General features: G+C 44.3%; 1 protein-coding gene and 1 non-coding gene across 3 annotated transcripts; both read right to left on the reverse strand.

Moving 5' to 3' along the window:
* Positions 1-1,168: 1,168 nt before the first annotated feature.
* Positions 1,169-20,849, reverse strand: LOC128589112 (cytochrome c oxidase subunit 5A, mitochondrial-like). 2 transcript variants are annotated; one of them, XM_053596033.1, is made up of 5 exons: positions 20,611-20,849; positions 13,759-13,875; positions 10,936-11,057; positions 7,064-7,186; positions 1,169-1,333 (listed from the first exon to the last, which is right to left on the reverse strand). In XM_053596033.1, exons 1-4 carry the CDS (start codon positions 20,708-20,710, stop codon positions 7,073-7,075), a joined length of 453 nt encoding a protein of 150 aa, XP_053452008.1. In that variant the 5' UTR covers positions 20,711-20,849; the 3' UTR covers positions 1,169-1,333; positions 7,064-7,072. The 2 variants fall into 2 exon arrangements, with proteins under 2 accessions (XP_053452008.1, XP_053452009.1); XM_053596034.1 differs by lacking the exon at positions 7,064-7,186 and having other exon boundaries at positions 20,611-20,824.
* LOC128589521 (U4atac minor spliceosomal RNA) lies at positions 5,808-5,933 on the reverse strand. The gene has a single exon (XR_008381076.1). It is a non-coding gene; the product is annotated as a U4atac minor spliceosomal RNA (small nuclear RNA).

Here is a 20,849-nt window from a genome sequence, read left to right on the forward strand (position 1 = left end):
GCCTCCCAAGTAGCTGGGACTACAGGCGCCCGCCACAACGCCCGGCTTAGAGGATCAACCTTTATAAAAAGGTCATTGCTGTTAAAACCTTAACCCAAACTGAATTTTAGAAACAATTCCTACATGGCTTTAGGAGAGAAGGCATCTAAATTTCAACCTAACATTAACCCTATTTTCCCTGATAATGTAGTCTGGACTGCTTATATTATAAATCACCTATGCCTGGCGGCGCCTGTGGCTCAAGGAGTAGGGCGCCGGTCCCATGTGCCGGAGGTGGCAGGTTCAAACCTAGCCCCGGCCAAAAACCACACACAAAAAAAATAAATAAAATAAAATAATAAATCACCTACACCTACCACTTCTAATCCAGCAACTGGTTTGAAGTATTGTGGGGCTTCTAAATTAAAGCAGGCTTTATGTGTTTACTCAGTTTTACACTCAGAATGCCTCCAAATGCACAGCAAATGCTCTGATGTCCAAGGCTATACTACATTGTTAGAGACATTTCTAGGGAAGAACAGATAGGGAAGGAAAAGGGCGCTAAGAGAGACACACATTATGAGAAGGCTTGACTACTGCATAGCACATCCTCAAGACTATCTCAGTGACCACTCTTAAACTTCATTTCACTTGGGAAAAGTACACATCCCTATAGATAACTAGTCCTCTAAGCCTAAGGTATCAACAAAATTCCATATAAATGCCTTCTAGACTTAACCAAATTTACCAGCACTCAAACATGTTCATGATGTTGACTTTTGTGTCAGATAGTTTCCAAAGAATAAAAGCAGTTCTCTTAGCATGTAGGAAGGCAATAACACTTTTTTTTTTTTTTTTGAGACAGAGTCTCAAGCTATCACCCTAGGTAGAGTGCCGTGGCATCACAGCTCACAGCAACCTCCAACTCCTGGGCTCAAGATAAGTCTCCTGCCTCCACTGGGACCACAGACGCCTGCCACAACACCCAGCTATTTTTTGGTTGCAGCTGTCAGTGTTGTTTGGTGGGCCCAGGCTGGATTTGAACCTGCCAGCTTAGGTGTATGTGGCTGGCATCTTAGCCGCTTGAGCCACAGGCACCAAGCCAGAAAGCAATAAAACTTTGAAATCAATGGCCCTATGGCATTCCATTTACTGTTTCTTAAGACAAACACATGAAACAAATACCTAATTTCAGTTCAAACTCATTTCCCTTTTATTAAAGACCAAGTTACCATTATGGTTTGGTACTCAATAAAAGAAAACTTGTTTGAATAAGGTAATATGTTATCATCAGTATTTCCAGGTGACCGTTTACAATCAAGTAGTATTATCAATAAATCCTTAGGAAGCCCATCTGTAAGAGAAAACACAAAGAATTAGCTAGGAGAGAAGAAAAAGGTAGAAATCTTATGAAAAATAACCTTTAGAGCTATATTACAGGAAAATCACTGTCTGTTGCCCATTTTACTCTTAATCCTGCCTATAGTCAAATCACAGAGAACTAGCTTTTTGTGTTTTTTTTCATCACTTGTACCACTGATACTCACTGGGGTTGTCTTCTTTCCCAAAAAGAATAAAGTTTGGTAAGGCGGTGCACAAAGGCTCACCCCTGTAATTCTAGCACTCTGGGAGGCTAAGGCAGGTGGATCGCCTGAGCTGAGGAGTTCAAGGCCTGAGCCTGAGCAAGAGTAAGAGCCTATCTCTTCTAAAAGTAGGAAAACTAGCCGGCTGTTGTGGAAGGTACCTATAGTCCCAGGTACTTGGGAACCTGAGGCAAGAGGATCATTTCAGCCCAGAGTTTGAGGTTGCTGTGAGCTATAATGTCATAGCACTCCACCCAGGGCAGCAGAATGAGACTCTTGTCTCAAAAAAAGAAAAAAAAAGCCAGGTGCGGTGGCTCAGCCTATAATCCCAGCACTCTGGGAGGCCAAGGAGAACTGACTGAGAGCACAGGTTTGAGACCAGCCTTAGCCAGATTGAGACCTCATCTCTAAAAATAGCCAGGAATTATAGTGGGCACCGGTAGTCATAGTTACACGGGAGGCTGAGGCAAGAGAATCACTTGAGTCCTGTAGTTTGAGGCTGCTGTGAGCTATCACACCATGGCACTCTACCAAGGGTGACAAAGTAAGACTCTGTCTCAAAAAAAAAAAAAAAAAAAGAAAAAAAAAGAAAGAAAAACATTCAGTAGTTGCCCTTAAAAATTTTTTTTTGAAAAATGTTACTGGCCGCTGGCTCAGCATCAATAGCTCAGCGGTGAGGGCACCAGCCAAATATAGCAGAGCTGGCAGGTTTGAATCCAGCCTGGGCTTGACAAACAGCAATGAAAACTATAACCAAAAAACAGCCAGGCGTTGTGGCGAGTACCTGTATATAGTTCCAGGTACTCAGCAGGTTGAGGCAAGAGCATCGCTTAAGTCCAAGAGTTTGAGGTTGCTGTGAGCTGTGACACTATTCTACTGAGGGTGACAAAGTGACTCTATCTCAAAAAAAAAAAAGGGAGAGGGCGGCGCCTGTGGCTCAGTGAGTAGGGCGCCGGCCCCATATGCCGAGGGTGGTGGGTTCAAACCCAGCCCCGGCCAAACTAACAAAAAATAGCCAGGCGTTGTGGCAGACGCCTGTGGTCCCAGCTGCTCGGGAGGCTGAGGCAGGAGAATCGCGTGGGCCCAGGAGTTGGAGGTTGCTGTGAGCCGTGTGACGCCGGGGCACTCTACCTGAGGGCGGTACAGTGAGACTCTGTCTCTACAAAAAAAAAAAAAAGGGAGACTTGGCGCTTATAGCTCAGTGAGTAGGGTGCCAGCCACATACACCAAGGCTGGCGGGCTCGAGCCTAACCCAGGCCTGCTAATACCACAATGACAACTACAACCAAAAAATAGCCAGGCGTCGTGGAAGGCACCTATAGTTCCAGCCACGTGGGAGGCTTAGGCAAGAGAACCACTTAAACCCAAGAGTTTGAGGTTGCTATGAGCTGTGACATCACGTCATTCTACCAAGGGTGACATATTAAGACTCTGTCGAAAAAAGAAAAAAGAAAAGAGGGTGGTGCCTGTGGCTCAGTGGGTAGGCCACCAGCCCCATATACTGCGGGTGGCGGTTCGAACCTGGCCCCGGCCAAACTGCAACAAAAAATAGCCAGGTGTTGTGGCGAGTGCCTGTAGTTCTAGCTACTCGGGAGGCTGAGACAAGAGAATCGCCTAAGCCTAGCAGTTGGAGGTTGCTGTGAGCTATGACGCCACAGCACTCTACCAAGGGTGATAAAGTAAGACTCTGTCTCTGAAAAAAAAAGAAAAGAAAAAAAAAAGAGATTCCCTTGCCTCAGCCTCCCAAGAAGCTGGGACTACAGGCACCTGCCACCATGCCCAGCTATTTTTTGTTGCAGTTGTCATTGTTGTTTAGCTTGCCCAGGCTGGGTTTAAACCCAACACCCTCAGTGTATGTGGCTGACACCATAACCACTGTGCCACAGGCACCAAGCCAAATATATATATATTTACATATATATATTTTTTAATTAATAAAAAGCTTGAAACATAACTAGGAAATCCTACAATCTGAGCAACTAGTTTTCTCCAAGTACAGACAGAAATTTGTTTTAAAATTTTTTTGTAGGGTGGCGCCTGTGGCTCAGTCGGTAGGGCGCCGGCCCCATATACCGAGGGTGGCAGGCTCAAACCCGGCCCTGGCCAAACTGCAACCAAAAAATAGCCGGGTGTTGTGGCGGGTGCCTGTAGTCCCAGCTGCTCGGGAGGCTGAGGCAAGAGAATCGCCTTAAGCCCAGGAGTTGGAGGTTGCTGTGAGCTGTGTGAGGCCACGGCACTCTACCGAGGGCCATAAAGTGAGACTCTGTCTCTATAAAAAAAAAAAAAAAAAATATTTAAAATTTTTTTGTAGGCTTGGTGCCTGTAGCTTAGTGGCTAGGGCACCAGCCACATACACCAGAGCTGGCGGGTTTGAACCTAGCACAGGCCTGCCAAACAACAATGACAACTACAACAAAAAAAACAGCTAGGCGTTGTGGTCCCACTACTTGGGAGGCTGAGGCAAAAGAATTGCTTAAGCCCAAGAGTTTGAGGTTGCTGTGAGCTGTGATGCCACAGCATTCTGCAGAGGGTGACATAGTGAGACTGTCTCAAAAATAAATAAATAGGGCGGTGCCTGTGGCTCAGTCGGTAAGGCGCCGGCCCCATATACCAAGGGTGGCGGGTTCAAACCCGGTCCCAGCCAAACTGCAACCAAAAAATAGCCGGGCGTTGTGGCGGGCGCTGTAGTCCCAGCTGATCGGGAAGCTGAGGCAAGAGAATCGCTTAAGCCCAGAAGTTGGAGGTTGCTGTGAGCTGTGTGAGGCCACGGCACTCTACCGAGGGCCGTAAAGTGAGACTCTGTCTCTACAAAAAAAATAATAATAATAAAATAAATAAATAAATAAATAATAAAATAAAATTTTTTGTAGGAGTCCCTTACAATGTTGCCTAGGCTGGTCTTAAACTCCTGGCCTCAAATGATCACCCTGTCTCAGCCTGCCAAAGTGCTAGAACTACAGTATGAGCTACTACATCTCATTTATTTACATCTCAAATTTTTTTTATTTTGTTTGAGACAGAGTCTCACTCTGTCACGCTAGGCAGAATGTCATGGCATCATCATAGTTCACACTAACCTCAAACTCTTAGACTCAAGAAATCCTCTCACCTCAGCCTCCCAAGTAGCTGGGACTACAGGCATGTGTCACCACGCCCAGTTAAGTTTTTTCTTTTTTCTTTTCTTTTTTTTTTTTTGAGACAGAGCTTCAAGCTGTGCTCTGGGTAGAGTACTGTGGCATCACAGCTCACAGCAACCTCCAACTCCTGGGCTCAAGCGATTCTCTTGCCTCCGCCTCCAAAGTAGCTGGGACTACAGGCACCCGCCACAACGCCTGGATACTTTTTGGTTGCAGCCGTCATTGTTGTTTGGCGGGCCTGGGCTGGATTCAAACCCACCAGCTCAGGTGCATGTGGCTGGCACCTTAAGCCGCTTGAGCCACAGGCATGGAGCCTAATTTTTTTTTTGTAGAGACAGAGTCTTCACTTTATTGCCCTTGGTAGAGTGCCGTGGCATCACACAGCTCACAGCAACCTTCAGTTCCTGGGCTTAGGCGATTGTCCTGCCTCAGCCTCCAGAGTTGCTGGGACTATAGGTGCCCACCACAACGTCAGGCTATTTTTTGTTGCAGTTTGGCTAGGGCCGGGTTTTAACCCGCCACCCTCAGTATATGAGGCAGGTGCCCTACCAACTGAGCCACAGGCGCCGCGCAAGTTTTTTCTTTTCTTTTTTTGCAGTTTTTGGCTGAGGCTGGGTTTGAACCCACCACATCTGGCATATGGGGCTGATTCCCTACTCCTTTGAGCCACAGGTGCCACCCTTATTTTTTTTTTTCTTTTTTAGTAGAGACAGGATCTCCCTCTTGTTTAAGCTGGTCTCTAATTCCTGAGCTCAAGCAATCCTGGGCTTCTTAGAATGCGAAGATTACAGCCATTTTATGACAGAGTCTTACTTTGTCACCCTTGGTAGAGTGTCATGGCATCATTGCTCACAGCAATCTCAAACTCCTTGGCTCAAGTGATTCTCTTGCTTCAGCTTCCCAAGTAGCTGGGACTACAGACAGGCACCAGCCACATGCCCGGCTATTTTTAGAGATGGGTCTGCTCTCTGGCTCAGGCTGGTCTTCAATCTGTGAACTTAGGCAATCTACCCGCCTCTGGGAGTGCTAGGATTACAGACAGGTGTGAGCCACCGTGCCTGGCCAATCTTTTTTTTTTTTTTTAATTGGGAAAAAGAGATTTATTTTTTTTTCCAAAAATTGCACCAATATAAAGCAAAGCTCTAGTTGATGTGAGCGTGTTGTGTAGGTGTTAACAGTACTGCCCTCACTATGCGCTCATTGGACAGAAGCAAAACCCCAAGAAAAGGATGGTTTGAGACAGCTTCTTGCTCTGTTGCCTGGGCTAGAGTGCAGTGGCTCACTTCAGTCTCCAATTCAATCAATCCTCTGGCTATAGCCTCCCACAGTGCTAGGATTACAGGTGTGAGCCATCACACCCAGTCCAGCTTTAATAGCACAAAATCCCTACCATATGTTTCAAAGATGAGCTACTGGTCTTCAAGGAGGTGTGCTGGTGAGGAGGTGGACAAAAACAAAATCAAAAGACCGGGGGCAAATGCAGTGGCTCACCTCCCATGTACAATGGAGCTGGTGGGTTCAAATCCAGCCTAGGCCTGCCAAACAACTACAACAAAAAAATAGCTGGGTATTGTGGCAGGCGCCTGTAGTCCCAGCTACTAGGGAGGCTGAGGCAAGAGAATAACTGAAGCCCAAGAGTTTGAGGTTGCTATGAGTTGTGACGCCACGACACTCTACCCCAGGGCAACAGTTGGGACTGTCTAAATAAATAAATATTAAGAAAACAAAAAAACAGAAAATTTAGCTGGGCATGGTGACACATTCCTGTAGTCCCAGCTACTTAGGAGGCTGAGGGAGGAGGATCACCTGAACCCAGGAGTTTTGAGGTTGCAGTGAGCTATGATGACACCACTACACTCTAACTAGGGCAACAAAGGGAGACTTTGTCTCAAAAAATAAATAAATAAATAAGCAAAATAATAATAATAATATCTGAAATCTAAGTCTGGGTACATAGACTCACTATATTGTCCTCTATGATATTTTTTATGCTTATAATATTTGAGATAGATTTTTTAATATCTATATTAAAGAGAGCTTTTATTTTTATTTTTTTTGCGGTTTTTGGCCAGGGCCAGGTTTGAACCCGCCACCTCCGACATATGGGGGCGGCACCCCACTCCTTGAGCCACAGGCACCATCCTAAAGGGAGCTTTTACTTGCCTTTACATCAGTAAGAAAACAATGATAACAATTAGAAATAATTTCAGTTCATTACGTTTATCATCATCAGTTCCCTCAAATCTCTTTATGCTCATGGCCGTTACAAGAACATTATAAGGTCTTACTCTGCCTGAGAGCACTGAAATGTCACCCACTCTCTCAGGATTGTTCTTCTGTCTTGTTCAGTGGTATGTTGCTTACCCATGGGGTTTATACTTTGTCAAGGCCCAGTTCCTCTGGAGTGGAGATTCCCAATTCATTTAAAGTCGGTCTAAGTTCCTGGATGACATAGGGGTAGATTTCCTTATGAGGTCCTGCTTTGTCCTGATGGCAAAGAGCATATTCACATTTAACTATCCAAAAAGCTGTCTCTATTAACAAAATGAACTTGAAAATGCTTTTAATTACATATGCAGAGGCTAGTAGCATAGAATTAATATAGATCATCTACTTTTAAGTTAGTTAACACATTTGTTCAATAGAGGGTAACTTATATGCCTATATAATTGTCTAATAACTAAGATAATTATGCAAAATCCAGAACAAGTATTTCAAAGTCTTGAATTACTGGAAAGGAAGGTGGTGATGACAGAATTCTATGAAGACAATTAAACATGCCCAGCAGGCAACAGGAATAATTAAGTTAACACGGGAAAAATATATTCATTTGCCTCCAATTTGAGACCCTAACTGAATTAACTACCAGTGCTGAATGGATTGATAGCCTACAGAACCCTTAATTACCTTACCCATCACAGATAAAGTAATGTCACACTTTCTCCCTTACAGATCTTGAATTTCTTTCTTAGAGATCACAATGTATTTTCCTGGAGAGCTGCACTTAGGAGAACTTTTACCACAACATACCTATATTTCACAAAGTTCCTCAGTACCAAAAACTCAAATGACTTAAGAAAGTGCCAAGCTGCTATTCTTTTTCTTCAACAAATTCTAGGTCTCGTTTCCACTATACCTGGCTAATTTTTCTGTTTTTCTGAAGAGACAGGGTCTTGTTCTTGCTCACTCTGGTCTCAAACTCCTGAGCTCAAACTATCTGTCCACCTCAGCCCATAATCCACTCTGGAATTCAGAGTGCTATGATTATATAGGAGTGGGCTAGCACACCCAGCTTTAACTGTATTTTTAAAATTTTATTTATTTATTTATTTTTGAGACAGAGACTCACTATGTCACTCTTGGCAGAGTGCCGTGGCATCACAGCTCACAGTAACCACAAACTCTTGGGCTTAAGCAATTCTATTGCTTCAGCCTCCCAAGTAGCTGGGACTATCTATAGACGCCCTCCAGAACGCCCGGCTATTTTTTGTTGCAGTTGTCATTGTTGTTTAGCTGGCCCGGGCCATGTTCGAAACCGCCAGCCTTGGTGTATATGGCTGGCGCCTATAACCACTGTGCTACGAGCACAGAGCCTATTTTTTTTTTTTTTTTGGGGAGACAGAGTCTCACTATGTTGTCCTAGGTACGGTACCGTGGCATCATACCTCACAGCAACCTCAAACTCTTGGGCTTAAATGATTCTCTTGCCTCAGCCTCCCAAGTACCTGGGACTTCAGGAACCCACCACGACACCTCAACACCTGGCTATTTTGTTGTTCTTGTTGTCATTACTGTTTAGCAGGACCAGGCTGGGTTTGAACCCTCTAGCCACAGTACATGTGGCTGGCGCCCTAACCACTGAGCTACAGGCACCAAGCCAATTGTATTTTTTTTAATTAAAATTCATGATTAAAATGCAATGTAATTTGTTCATTACATAAAACCTAGAAACTAGGGCCACGCACAGTGGCTCATGTCTATAATCCTAGTGCTCTGGGAGGCCAAGGCAGATGGATTACCTGAGTTCATGGCTTCAAGACCAGCCTGAGCAAGAATAAGAGCCTCCCGTCCCCCCGTCTCTAAAAATACGTAGGCATTGTGGCAGGTACCTGTAGTCCCAGCTACTCGGGAGGCCGAAACAAGAGAATCGCTTCAGCCCAAGAATTGAAGGTTGCTGTGCACTATGACATGATGGCACTCTACTGAGGGCAACAAAGTGAGACTCTGTCTCAAAAAAACAAAAACAAAAAACTCCTAGAAACTATAACCAAACAAGAGGGAGAGGAATATATATATACTCCTACATTTTCATATGTTTTTAAAAAATAAAATGAAATGGAGTCATACCAGAAAAACTGTTCAATAATGTTCTCTATGTAATATGCCATGAATATGTTTAATGTCAAACACATTTCTATTGCTGATTTCTTTCTTTTTTTCCTTTTTGAGACAAAGTCTCACTATGTCGCCCTTGGTAGAGTGCCGTGGCGTCACAGCTCATAGCAACCTCAAACTCCTGGACTTAAGAGATTCTCTTGTCTCAGCCTCCCAAGTAGCTGGGACTACAGGTGCCTGCCACAACACCCGGCTATTTCCTTCTGAACCCACCAGCCTCAGCGCATGTGGCCAATGCCATAAGCACTATGCTATGGGCTCCGAGCCTCAAACACATTTCTATAATATTAGTAGCTTTGTAGTAATAATCTGGTCTGGGAAGTCTCATTTTAAGCAGCCAATAACAATATTTAATTTCGTATCACAAATAGTAAAAAGATAAAAGCTGTGGGCCAGAAGCAATGGCTCACCCCTATAATTCTAGCACTCTGGGAGGCTGAGGCAGGTGAATTGCTTGAGCTCATGAATTTGAGACCAGCCTGACCAAGAGAGAGCCCCATCTCTACTAAAAATAGGAAAACTAGCCAGGCATGGTGGTGGGCACTTGTAGTCTTAGCTACTCAGAAGGCTGAGGCAAGAGGATTACATAAACCCAAGAGTTTGAGGTTACTGTGAGTTATGATGCCACGGCAGTTTACCCAGGGAGACAGAATGAAACTCTTACTCAAAAAACCCCAAACTTTTGTATATCCTTAAATTATGTCCTCAAGATAGATTTGCTTTTTTTTTTTTTTTTTTTTGAGACAGTCTCATTATGTCACCCTTGGTAAAGTGCCGTGGTATCACAACCTCCAATTCTGGGGCTTAAGTGAATCTCTTGCCTCAGCCTCCCAAGTAGCTGGGGACTACACGCACCCGCCACAATGCCTGGCTATTTTTTTTTTTTTTTTTTTGCAGTTGTCATTATTGTTTGGCAGGCCTGGGCCAGGTTCGAACCCGCCAGTCCTGGTGTGTGTATGTGGCCTGCGCCCTAGTTGCTTAGCTACAGGTACTAACCCTAAGATAGAGTCTCAAAGAAAGGGCCAGGCGTGGTAGCTCACACCTGTAATCCCACCACTCTGGGAGGCTGAAGCAGGTGGATTGTTTGAGCTCTTGAGCTCGAGACCAGCCTGAGCAAGTGTGAGACCTCATCGCTAAAAAATAGCCGGGCGTTGTGGCAGGCACCTGTAGTCCCAGCTACTTGGGAGGGTGAAGCTAGGGGATCGCTTGAGTCCAAGAGGTTGAGGTTGCTGTGAGCTATGACACCACAGCACTTTATTGGGGCAAGAAAGTGAGACTGTCTCAAAAAGACTCTCAAAGGAAACTGCTGAACAAAAGGGTATGCACCATCCACAATTTTTAAAGTTTTGGATAAATGCTGCCCAAGTGACCTCTCGAAAGACTATAACTGCAATGTACATTTCCTCTATCTGTACAGAGTATCCATAAAGTTCGTTGTGCAATTTTTGGGGGGCTGGGGGAAGACAGAGTCTCAGGCTGTCGCTCTGGGTAGAACGCCATGGCGTCATAGCTCACAGCAACCTCTAACTCTTGGGCTCAAGTGAGCCTCTTGCCTCAGTTTTTCTATTTTTTAATAGAGACAGGGTCTCACTTTTGCTAAGGCTGGTCTTGAACCTATAAACTCAAGCAATTCACCCACCTTGGCCTCCCAGAGCGTTAGGATTACAGAGCCATCTTGCCCGGCACATTGTGCAATTTTAAACTGAACATAAACTTAACGGCCATCCTGTATAAGAACCAATTGTAGGCATTTTAACAAATTTAAAAACACAGAATATTCTAATATCTGATCGACAGCCCACCCACTTCCAAAAAAACTTTAGCATTATTATTTCACTGACCTTAACAACCTCTAGGATGCGAACTGCACTAGCAAAATCATTTAATCGTCTGCATGCCCGCAAAGCAGCATCAATGATTTTGGGTTCTGGAACCAAATCATAGCCAACAAGTGTGTTCATCCCTGTAAAATTAAAAAGAGAAGCCAGGTCAACCTGGAACATTGTCTGCAACTTAGTTATCTATATGTTTATTAAATCATGGACATGTGATCTTATCTGTATGGGTCTTTATTCTCTTATCTATATAATAAGAGATCTAGGCTTGGCACCTGTAGCACAGTGCTTACAGCACCAGCCACATACACTGAGGGTGGTGGGTTTGCCAGCTAACCAACTGCAACAAAAAAAATAGCCGGGCATTGTGGCAGACTCCTGTAGTCCCAGATACTTGGGAGGCTGAGGCAAGAGAATAGCTTAAGCCCAAGAGTTGGAGGTTGCTGTGAGCTGTGACGCCCTAGCACTCTACTGAGGGTGACATAATGAGACTCTATATCAAAAAAAAAAAAAAAGGGTGGTGCCTGTGGCTCAAAGGAGTAGGGCACTGGCCCCATATGCCAGAGGTCGCAGGTTTAAACCCAGCCCCAGCCATAAACTGCAAAAAAAAAAAAAAAAAAAAAGAGAGAGAGAGAGAGATCTACCTTTAACAAATTCTAGATGGTAAGATCACAGTGGATCTTCCAAGGTCAATCAGTGGAAAAAACAACGCAACAACATCCAGACTGAAAGAAAAAAACCTAAGAGTTTTCTTAAATGCAAGTACTATTTTCATAATAACTAGCTTGCTTCTTTTCAAATAAAAGGGTCATTTTCAACCCCTATCTTTAATGGTTAGTACAAGGTACGTATTTTTGAATGCCTTAAAACAGATGCAATTGGAAAATAATCTAAAAACCACCAGAGAAAAGCTTAAGGAAAGTTAATGAAGCTCAAATGAGGACATTAAGGAGCTATCATAGAGAATCATTAGTGCACAGACTCAAACATTCAACCAGAAAATGACTGGACGTGATTACTTTCAAATTTGCACAAAATGACACATCATAAAATTTAAGATTCTCTTAATGGAAACACAGAATTGCTGTATTTTTCATTACTTCTATTCAAGATTATTCGGTAAGCATTCCCTGGTTGTAGCAAAGTGGAGTCATTACATTCCTGCAGAAAAGTTTAAAGCACTTTGGTCTCTTACTTTTATTATTTGAAAATATTTAAACAAAGAATACCAGTGAATACAATGTTAGAATGTAATCACAGCGTCTGAATATCGGGTCTGAGATAAATTATCCTACAGTTAAAATTAGTATCACTAAATGCTACTTATTCATGTTAAATGTGTTATCTGCAAACTTAGGAAAGACAAATTCTAGCTTATTTAGACTAGACAGATTCAGGCAAGACAATTCATAACTGAAAATAAAAATAACCAAAAAACAGCCAATTGCCCTTTCATGTTTTCTACCTTGTGAGGACACAGTATGTGTCCCCTACAGAGGATGCAGCAACAAGGCACTATCTTGGAAGCAAAGACTCGGTCCCTCCCCTAACACTAACCCTGCTGGCACCTTGATATTGGACTTCTCATTCTTCAGAACTGTCGCTATGCATTTCAGATCTGGAAACCTCTAGAATAAATAATCACAGAAACTGCAAAGAAGATTTTAACTCCTAGCCTTGCATCCTACTATGAAGGAGGATTTGAACAGAAAATGAGTAGGCAAGAAGCTAGTCTTATTTTAGGTATAAGCCCATCTGCTGGCAAAGCCAAGATTAGAACAGCTCATAGGAGAATCATGATTTTGAATCACCCAGATAAAGGTGGATCTCCATACTTAGCAGTGAAAACAAATGAAGCAAAAGACTTGCTAGAAGCAACCACCAAACACTCATTGATGGTCAAGGACCACACTGAAGGAAAAAAGGGAGGGGGACTTAAAAAAAAAAAATGTTGGGCGGTGCCTGTGGCTCAGTCAATAGGGCACCGGCCCTATACAGCGAGGGTGGCAGGTTCAAACCCAGCCCCGGCCAAACTGCAAAAAAATGATAGCTGGGCGTTGTGGCAGATGCCTGTAGTCCTAGCTACTCAGGAGGCTGAAGCAAGAGAATCACCTAAGCCCAGGAGATGGAGGTTGCTGTGAGCAGTGTGCCGCCACGGCACCCTACCTAGGATGACAAAGTAAGACTCTTGTCTCTACAAAACAAACAAACAAAAAACTATGACCCAGAGGGAAAGAGAACCAAATGACTGCTTGTATAAATTATTTAAAATAGCATCCATCCTGATGCTATTTGAAGAAAGAAAGAAAAGAAAATGTGGGCGGCGCCTGTGGCTCAAAGGGGTAGGGCGCCAGCCCCATATGCAGGAGGTGGCAGATTCAAACCCAGCCCCGGCCAAAAACTGCATTTAAAAAAAAAAAAAAAAAAAGAAAGAAAAGAAAATGTACAAAACTGTTAGCTTTTGCTCACATAGCCTTGTGGCTACAGCAATGGTTTTCTATCAAGGTGGTTTTATCCCCCAGGGAACACTGGGTAATGTCTGCAAACATTTTTGGTTGTCAAAACTGCAGGGATGTATATGTACTGGCATCTAACAAGTAAAGGCTAATGATGCTGCTAAACATTCTACATTGTAAAGGATCATAGCCCAAAATGTCAATAGTGCCTGCTTCAAAACGCTATGGAAGCTATAAACTTTCCTACCCACAAATTGCATGATGTTTACCAGTTTACAGGATACACGTTTTCAAAATAGGTACTTGCAACAAAGCAGTGGAAGGAGTTGTATTTACACACTAAAATACACAAGTATGTCTATGTTCCAATTACCTTTCCGCAATTCCCAGGCATCTATATCTGGCTTGTTGAAGTATGTCACCCAGCGAGCATCAAACTCTTCATCTGTCTCATGTGACCCATGGGAATAGCAGCGAATTGACTGGATAGCTACAAAGTGATAGAAGAGCAATGACTTCCATGTATGAAAATAGTACTTGAGGTTCAGCGCCCGGGGGCTCAAGCGGCTAAGGCACCAGCCACAAACACCTGAGCTGGCGGGTTCAAATCCAGCCTGGGCCCACCAAACAACGACAGCTGCAACCAAAAAATAGCCGGGCGTTGTGGCGGATGCCTGTAGTCCCAGCTACTTAGAAGGCGGAGGCAGGTGAATCGCTTGAGCCCAAGAGTTGGAGGTTGCTGTGAGCTGTGATTGCCATAGCACTCTACCCAGGGTGACAGCTTGAGGCTTTGTCTCAAAAAAAAAAAAAAGAAAAGAAAATAGTACTTGATATATCTGGTTAAATGCAACAGGTCAAATGAAATAAACCATATATTGATGTAGAAAGATATCTTTAAATTAAACTAAGAAAAGCAAGTAAAACAAAAAGTATTACATTGTATAGGTATATTTATACTTTTTCCTCAATGTGTAATATTAGCTTGAAATTATTTATTTTTTTTTGGCCGGGGCTGGGTTTGAACCCGCCACCTCCGGCATATGGGACCGGCACCCTACTCCTTGAGCCACAGGCGCCGCCCTAGCTTGAAATTATTAACAGTGGCTCCATTTTGTTCCGTTTAAATTGTAAATGATATTTACCTTTGGGAGGGAAAATCTTTCTTTTGTTAGAGATAGGGTCCCACTCTGTTGCCCTGGCTAGAGAGCAATGACATGTCATCATAGCTCCCTGCAACCTCAAACTCCTGGGCTCAAACAATCTTCTTGCCTCACCCTCCTGAGTAGCTGGGACCACCCAGCTAATTTTTTGTTAGAGACAGGGTCTTGTTCCTGCTCAGGCTGGTTTTGAACTCCTGAGCTCAAATGACTCTCCCACCTTAGCCTTCTAGCAGCTAGGACTATAGGTGCCAGCCACTATATCTGGCTGGATTCATTCTCAACAGCCTCTCAATCAGGTTGTGAATAGGAGGGAAGAACTTTTACCTTTGGGTCCTGGGATGCAGCACAACCTAATGGTCAGATACCTCCAGGGATGTCCAACCCCCAGTCCATAGGCTATATACTGATTATGTGAGGATTTTTTTGCTTATCTGTGGTGATGATGGATATCACAAAAATTACCCAGGGACTTTTTTTTTTGCTCATCAGCTTTTGTTAGTGTTTATGTATTTAATGTGTGGCCCAACTTTTCTTCCAGAGAAGCTAAAAGGCTGGACACCCCTATTAGGCGGCTAAGGGGCCAGCCACATACACCTGAGCTGGTGGGTTTACTCCCCCCAGCTTTGTTTGTTTGATTCTAGGAAAATTAACTTGAGTTTCATTTTTCTTATCTGCAAAATCTACAACCACCTTAGTAGATTACAAAGATTAAATATGAAACCAGGTAGATAAAACGGTGCTCACTGCTGGGCCGGGATTTGACTAGATGAGTGCTAGCTTTGTTTACTAACCATGAAAAAGATGACCAACAACTGCAAAGCCAAGCCAAGATCATTACCTTCGTTATTTGATCACCTCCCTCTGGAAGACAAATTACAGATTACAAACTGGTTGTATTCCAAAGTCTGTTCAGAAAACAACTATTTGGAACATATATCCCTTCCAGGAGGGCAAAAACACTCTCCCACATGGTTTAAATTATATTCCTAATTTTAGTTATTGGTAGAACAGGAGTTATACTGCTAATTATGGATATGTCCCCTGTATGCTTAAAAGTTTTGGGGGGGCTAACCATACATGAATTCCCTGCCCCCTACCACCACACATACAGTATTTCCATCTAGTTTTGAGGCTTGTAAGTCAAACTGTTTTGGAAAACAATTACTCAGTGCTCTTACACAACCTGAAGACTCCCAAGTAAGAAAAGGGAGGCAGCTATGAAAAATGGGGATATTTCTAGGGCCTCAACCTACAAAGCTATTTCTTTCTTTTTTTTTTTTTTTTTGAGACAGAGTCTATGTTACCCTCAGTAGATTGCCGTGGCATCACAGCTCACAGCAACCTAAAACTCTTGGACTAAAGTGATTCTCTTGCCTCAGCCTCCCAAGTAGTGGGACTACAGGCACCCACCACAACACCCGGCTATTTTTTTGTTGTAGCTGTCATTGTTGCTTTAGCTGACCTGCGCCAGGTTCAAACCCACCAGCCTCAGTGTATGTGGCCAGTGTCCTACCTACCAAGCTAAAGGTACCACCCTACAAAACTATTTCTAACACTGCTTTTTGGCATTTAGTTGTACTTTATTTATTTATTTTCCAGAGAGAGATTTTATTTAGGAAGTTTGCAAAGAAAAAGTTTAGAGTACTTCCAAAGAGAGTTGGAAGTGGATCTTTCTCATGAAGGAGAAAAGGTGAGAGAGACCTAGCTGCACTCAATTTAATGCATGTGATGGCTTACACTGGGTAATCCCAGTGCTTTGGAAGCTGGAGTGGGAGGATCATTTGAGCTCAGAAGTTTGAGAGCAGCCTGAGCAAGAGCAAAACCTGGTCTTGAATTCTTGAGCTCAAAAAAATAGAAAGATTAACATGGTGACACAGGCTATAGTCCCAGCTACTCCAGAGGCTGAGGCAGGAGGATCCATCACTTGACCCTACACATGTGAGGTTGCAGTGAGCAATGATGATGCCACTCACACTAACAGGAATTACAGAGCGAAATTCTGTCTCAAAACAAACAAAAAGTCCTGATGCATTTAGAGAAATAAAGAGGCTCATTAATCTCTCAGGTTTATATTTAGTTAAATCAGATGGCTTTACATCTAATAACTAATCAGCTCAGACAGGCCCAAAGAATGCACATTTTGGTGTTGATAACTCTGAGGATGAGTTATGGCAACAAATAACACACAGGGCACATTAATATGTTAATGACAATTATCAGAGTCGTTGAGGGTATTAAGGGTACAAGTCATGCCTTAGACCTTGGAAATGTTGAGAGTGGTGCAGAAAGAAGGTTGGAAGGTAATGAAAGTGCTGCTGAAATTCAGCCTTCCATCAAGAAAGACAAGATTCTCACCCTTCCAGGTCTTCCCAGCTCTCAGGGTAAGGATATTAAGAGCCAGGATTTCATAGATTCAAAAGGTTGACCTGTTATTTCTTGAAACAGAGTCTCACTCTGACCCCCTGGGTAGAGTGCCATAGCATCACAGCTCACACCAACCTCAAACTCCTGGGCTTAAGAAATCCTCTTGCCTCAGCCTCAAGTAGCTGGGACTACAGGAGTCCACCACAATGCCCAGCTAATTTTTCTAATTTTAGTAGAGACAGGGTCTCACTCGTGCTCTGGCTGGTCTTGAATTCTTGAGCTTGAGCGATCCACCCACTTCAGCCTCCCAGAGTGCTAGGATTACAGGCATTAGACTCCCCTAACTGTTATTTAAAACATTTAATCATCTAATGTGGCAGTTATTGGGCAACAATTATGTTTCAAGCTGAAGGTTTCTTCATGGACCTAATATGGAATTCAGGCTGCTATTTAACTAGAGCAAATTTGAGGCTCTTTAGGTCAATCTTCCCAGACATTTCAAGTATTTGACCTTGGATAGCCTCATCCAAGACCCTTAATTCCTTTTTTGCATCATCATAGCTCACTGCAATCTCATACTCCTGTACTCGAGCAATCCTCCTGCCTCAGCCTACCAAGTAGACTACCCACTGGGCCTAGATAATTTTTCCATTTTTTGTAGAGATGGGATCTTGCTCTTGCTCAGGCTAGTCTTAAACTACTGACCTCAAGGGCAGTGCCTCTGGCTCAGTGAGTAGGGCGCTGGCCCCACATACCGAGGGTGGTGGGTTCAAAGCCAGCCCCGGCCAAACTGCAACAAAAAAATAGCCAGGCGTGGCTCGGTGCCTGTGGTTCAAGCAGCTAAGGCACCAGCCACATACACCTGAGCTGGCAGGTTCGAATCTAGCCTGGGCCTGCCAAACAACAATGATGATGGCTGCAACCAAAAAATAGGCAGGCATTGTGGCGGGTGCCTGTTTTCCCAGCTACTTGGGAGGCGGAGGCATGAGAATCGCTTGAGACCAGGAGTTGGAGGCTGCTGTGAGCTGTGATGCCACGACATTCTACCCAGGGCAACAGCTTGATGCTCTGTCTCAAAAAAAAAAAAAAAAATAGCTGGGCTTTGTGACAGGCGCCTGTGGTCCCAGCTACTCAGGAGGCTAAGGCAAGAGAACTGCCTAAGCCCAAGAGCTGGAGGTTGCTGTGAGCTGTGACGCCATGGCACGAGGGTGACATAGTAAGATTGTTTATAAAAAAAAAACAAACAAAAGAAAACTACTGACCTCAAGTGATCCTCCCATCTCAGCCTCCCATAGTGCTAGGATTACAGGGGTGAACCACCATGCCTGGCCTCTTAATTCTTTTTGACTTTTAGTTGCATAAAATCTCTTAAGTCTCACATTGATAACAAATCCCAATCTGTAAGATGAAAAAATGGAATGTACCACAGTAAAGCAAATATGCACTAAGCAGTTATGCCAGGTAAGATGCTAAGAGTTACATTATCTCATCCAAACCTCACAACTACCAAATATTATCCTAAGTTTAAAGAAGCAACTAAGCCTTAAGGTTAACCGTCCAAGGTCACACAGAAAGTACTGGGTGATTCCACTTGTAACCAATACTGCCCCCTTGTGGCAAACTTTATGGACACCCTGTGTTTAGATCTATAGAACAAGTACTGAAAACAATGCTCTTGGTCTATGAATTAGACTCAAGAGGGGGAATACAAGATCTAAGAGTTAAGCCACCAAGAAAAGAAGCATCAGGTGGTGCCTGTAACTCAGTGGGTAGGGCGCCGGCCACATACACCCAGGCTGTCATATTCGAACCCAGCCTGGGCCAGCTAAACAACAAAGACAACTGCAACAAAAAATTAGCCAGGCATTGTGGCCAGCGCCTGTAGTCCCAGCTACTTGAGAGGCTGAGGCAAGAGAATCACTTAAGCCCAAGAGTTTGAGGTTGCTGTGAGGTGTAATGCCATGGCATTCTACCAATGGCGACATAGTGAGACTCTGCCTCAAGAAAAAAAAAAGGAAAAGAAGCATCCCCTTAAGCTACAGTTTACCAAAAACCCTTGCCATTTCCCCAGCCTGCCACAAAATGTAGCAATTCTTTTTTTTTTTTTTTTTTTTGGCCAGGGCTGGGTTTGAACTCGCCACCTCTGGCATATGGGACCGGCGCCCTACTCCTTGAGCCACAGGTGCCGCCCAAAATGTAGCAATTCTTTTGAAGAGGTCAAGACAATGCTTCCAAAATCCATCTATATGAAAAAAATAATATTAATTGCTACCTTACCAATTACATAAGAAAAGAAACAACCCCCCCCCACACAAAATCTGACAATCTCAGGATGGTCTAAACCTAACTTAACTATGGCTAAGAAACAAAAGTGCTTAGGCGGCCATTGTGCTGGGTGCCTGTAGTTCCAACTACTCTGGAGGCTGAGGCAAGAGAATCACCTAACCCCAAGAGCTGGAGTTTGCTGTGAGCTGTGACTCCACGCACTCTACTGAGGGCAACAAAGTGAGACTCTGTCTCTAAAAAAAAAAAAAAAAAAATGTGGTTCCACTAAGAAAGCAGTCAGTTTTCCAAGGTGGATTTCAGTTTCCTCTTCTGTAAAACAAGATGGTCCCCACAGCCTACAAGTGTACTCCAACTTTGCTGTTCTATCATAAATTACAAATGATAAAGATGATTGAAGCAAAACATATTTTTTAGGTTCTGAAATGTTGAGTTAAAGTATACTTAAACCCGTCGAGGAAACAATGTTATTAGTTTCCAATTTCTGAATTCTTAGGTTTAAATATGCATGACTAGGAACTAAATTTCATAACACAGCACATACTACCATCATGGACCAAGAACAAAGTTCAGTTGTTATAATTAAAACTACAGTGCTGAACACAAAATGTCGCGACACATATAACAGGGAGAAAAATAAGACATGAATTAGCACATCAGCAACCAAGCTCCTAATTCAAAGGTAAAAAAAAACACTAATTTCTTCATGTTTGTAAAACCCACTATTCCTGAGTCTATGGTATCCAATTTTCAAGAGTAATAATTATCTTAAGACCTATCAATATCTTCAAGCTCTCTTCAAACAACCACAGACGTCGATCTATTTTAAACTTGGAAGAATCAGAACGTGGCCCAGCAATACTTAAAAATGACAGGCTGTGAAGGTGACACACAAAACGCAAAGAAACGCTTCATTTAAAAGTATAATAATGCGTCCCACAAGGAAGCATAAGGAATCCTCACAAGCGCTGGGGGCAGGTTGCGGTGCTGGGGTCCCTGGAAGGGCCAGCCCGCTCTTACACTGAGGGCGCGCCCGGAGGCTCAATGTCACCTTCGCCAAGGCTCTTCAGGCCGGCGGCAGCCACTCCCGATCAGGTGGCTGCAGGGTCGGCGCCGGGGCACGGCCACGGCCCGGGAACCGAAGGAGAGCGCCGAGTCCTCTCCTCGGTGCCCTCAGCAGGTCCACACCTGACCCGTCGGCGGTGCCAGCGCCAGAAAGTCGCGCAGAAGCAGGCATCGGGGGCGCGCCCTCAAATGCTCCACAACTCCAGGCGGCGACCGGAATTGGTCACAAGGTTCGGCCGCCGGCCCACAGTGCAGGGGCTAGGCCGCGGGGGGAGCCTGCCCTCGAGTGGCGGCGGGGGCCCAGGTCACCGCAAGGACACGAGGGCGCGGGCAGTGGCAGACAGGGGCCTTACCGGCGGTGGGGCCGGGGACCGGGGCAGGGTGCTGAAGGCCTCGAGGGCCGGCCCGGGAGGCTGCGGCTACAGCGCAGCGGCGGAGAGCGGTGCCCAGCATGACGGCGACAGTAGTGAGCAGGAAGAAGCTGCAGAGAAGCAAGCAGACAGCTCGCGGGCGGCTCCGGAGTTCGCGGGGGCCGGACTCACGTAGGGACGCACGGCGGAGGCCCGCCCACTGCGGCGCTCGCGCCGGGGAA

The sequence above is a fragment of the Nycticebus coucang genome, chromosome 6, assembly GCF_027406575.1.
Source record: "Nycticebus coucang isolate mNycCou1 chromosome 6, mNycCou1.pri, whole genome shotgun sequence".
NCBI lineage: Eukaryota > Metazoa > Chordata > Mammalia > Primates > Lorisidae > Nycticebus > Nycticebus coucang.

Coding starts and splice junctions, on each gene's coding strand:
- LOC128589112 (XM_053596033.1), bottom strand. CDS start 20,710: ATGCTGGGCACCGCTCTCCGCCGCTGCGCTGTAGCCGCAGCCTCCCGG. Junction 11,058..13,758: donor TGCCTGGGAATTGCGGAAAG/GTAATTGGAACA, acceptor TTAATTTTACAG/GGATGAACACACTTGTTGGC. Junction 7,187..10,935: donor GCATCCTAGAGGTTGTTAAG/GTCAGTGAAATA, acceptor CTTTGCCATCAG/GACAAAGCAGGACCTCATAA.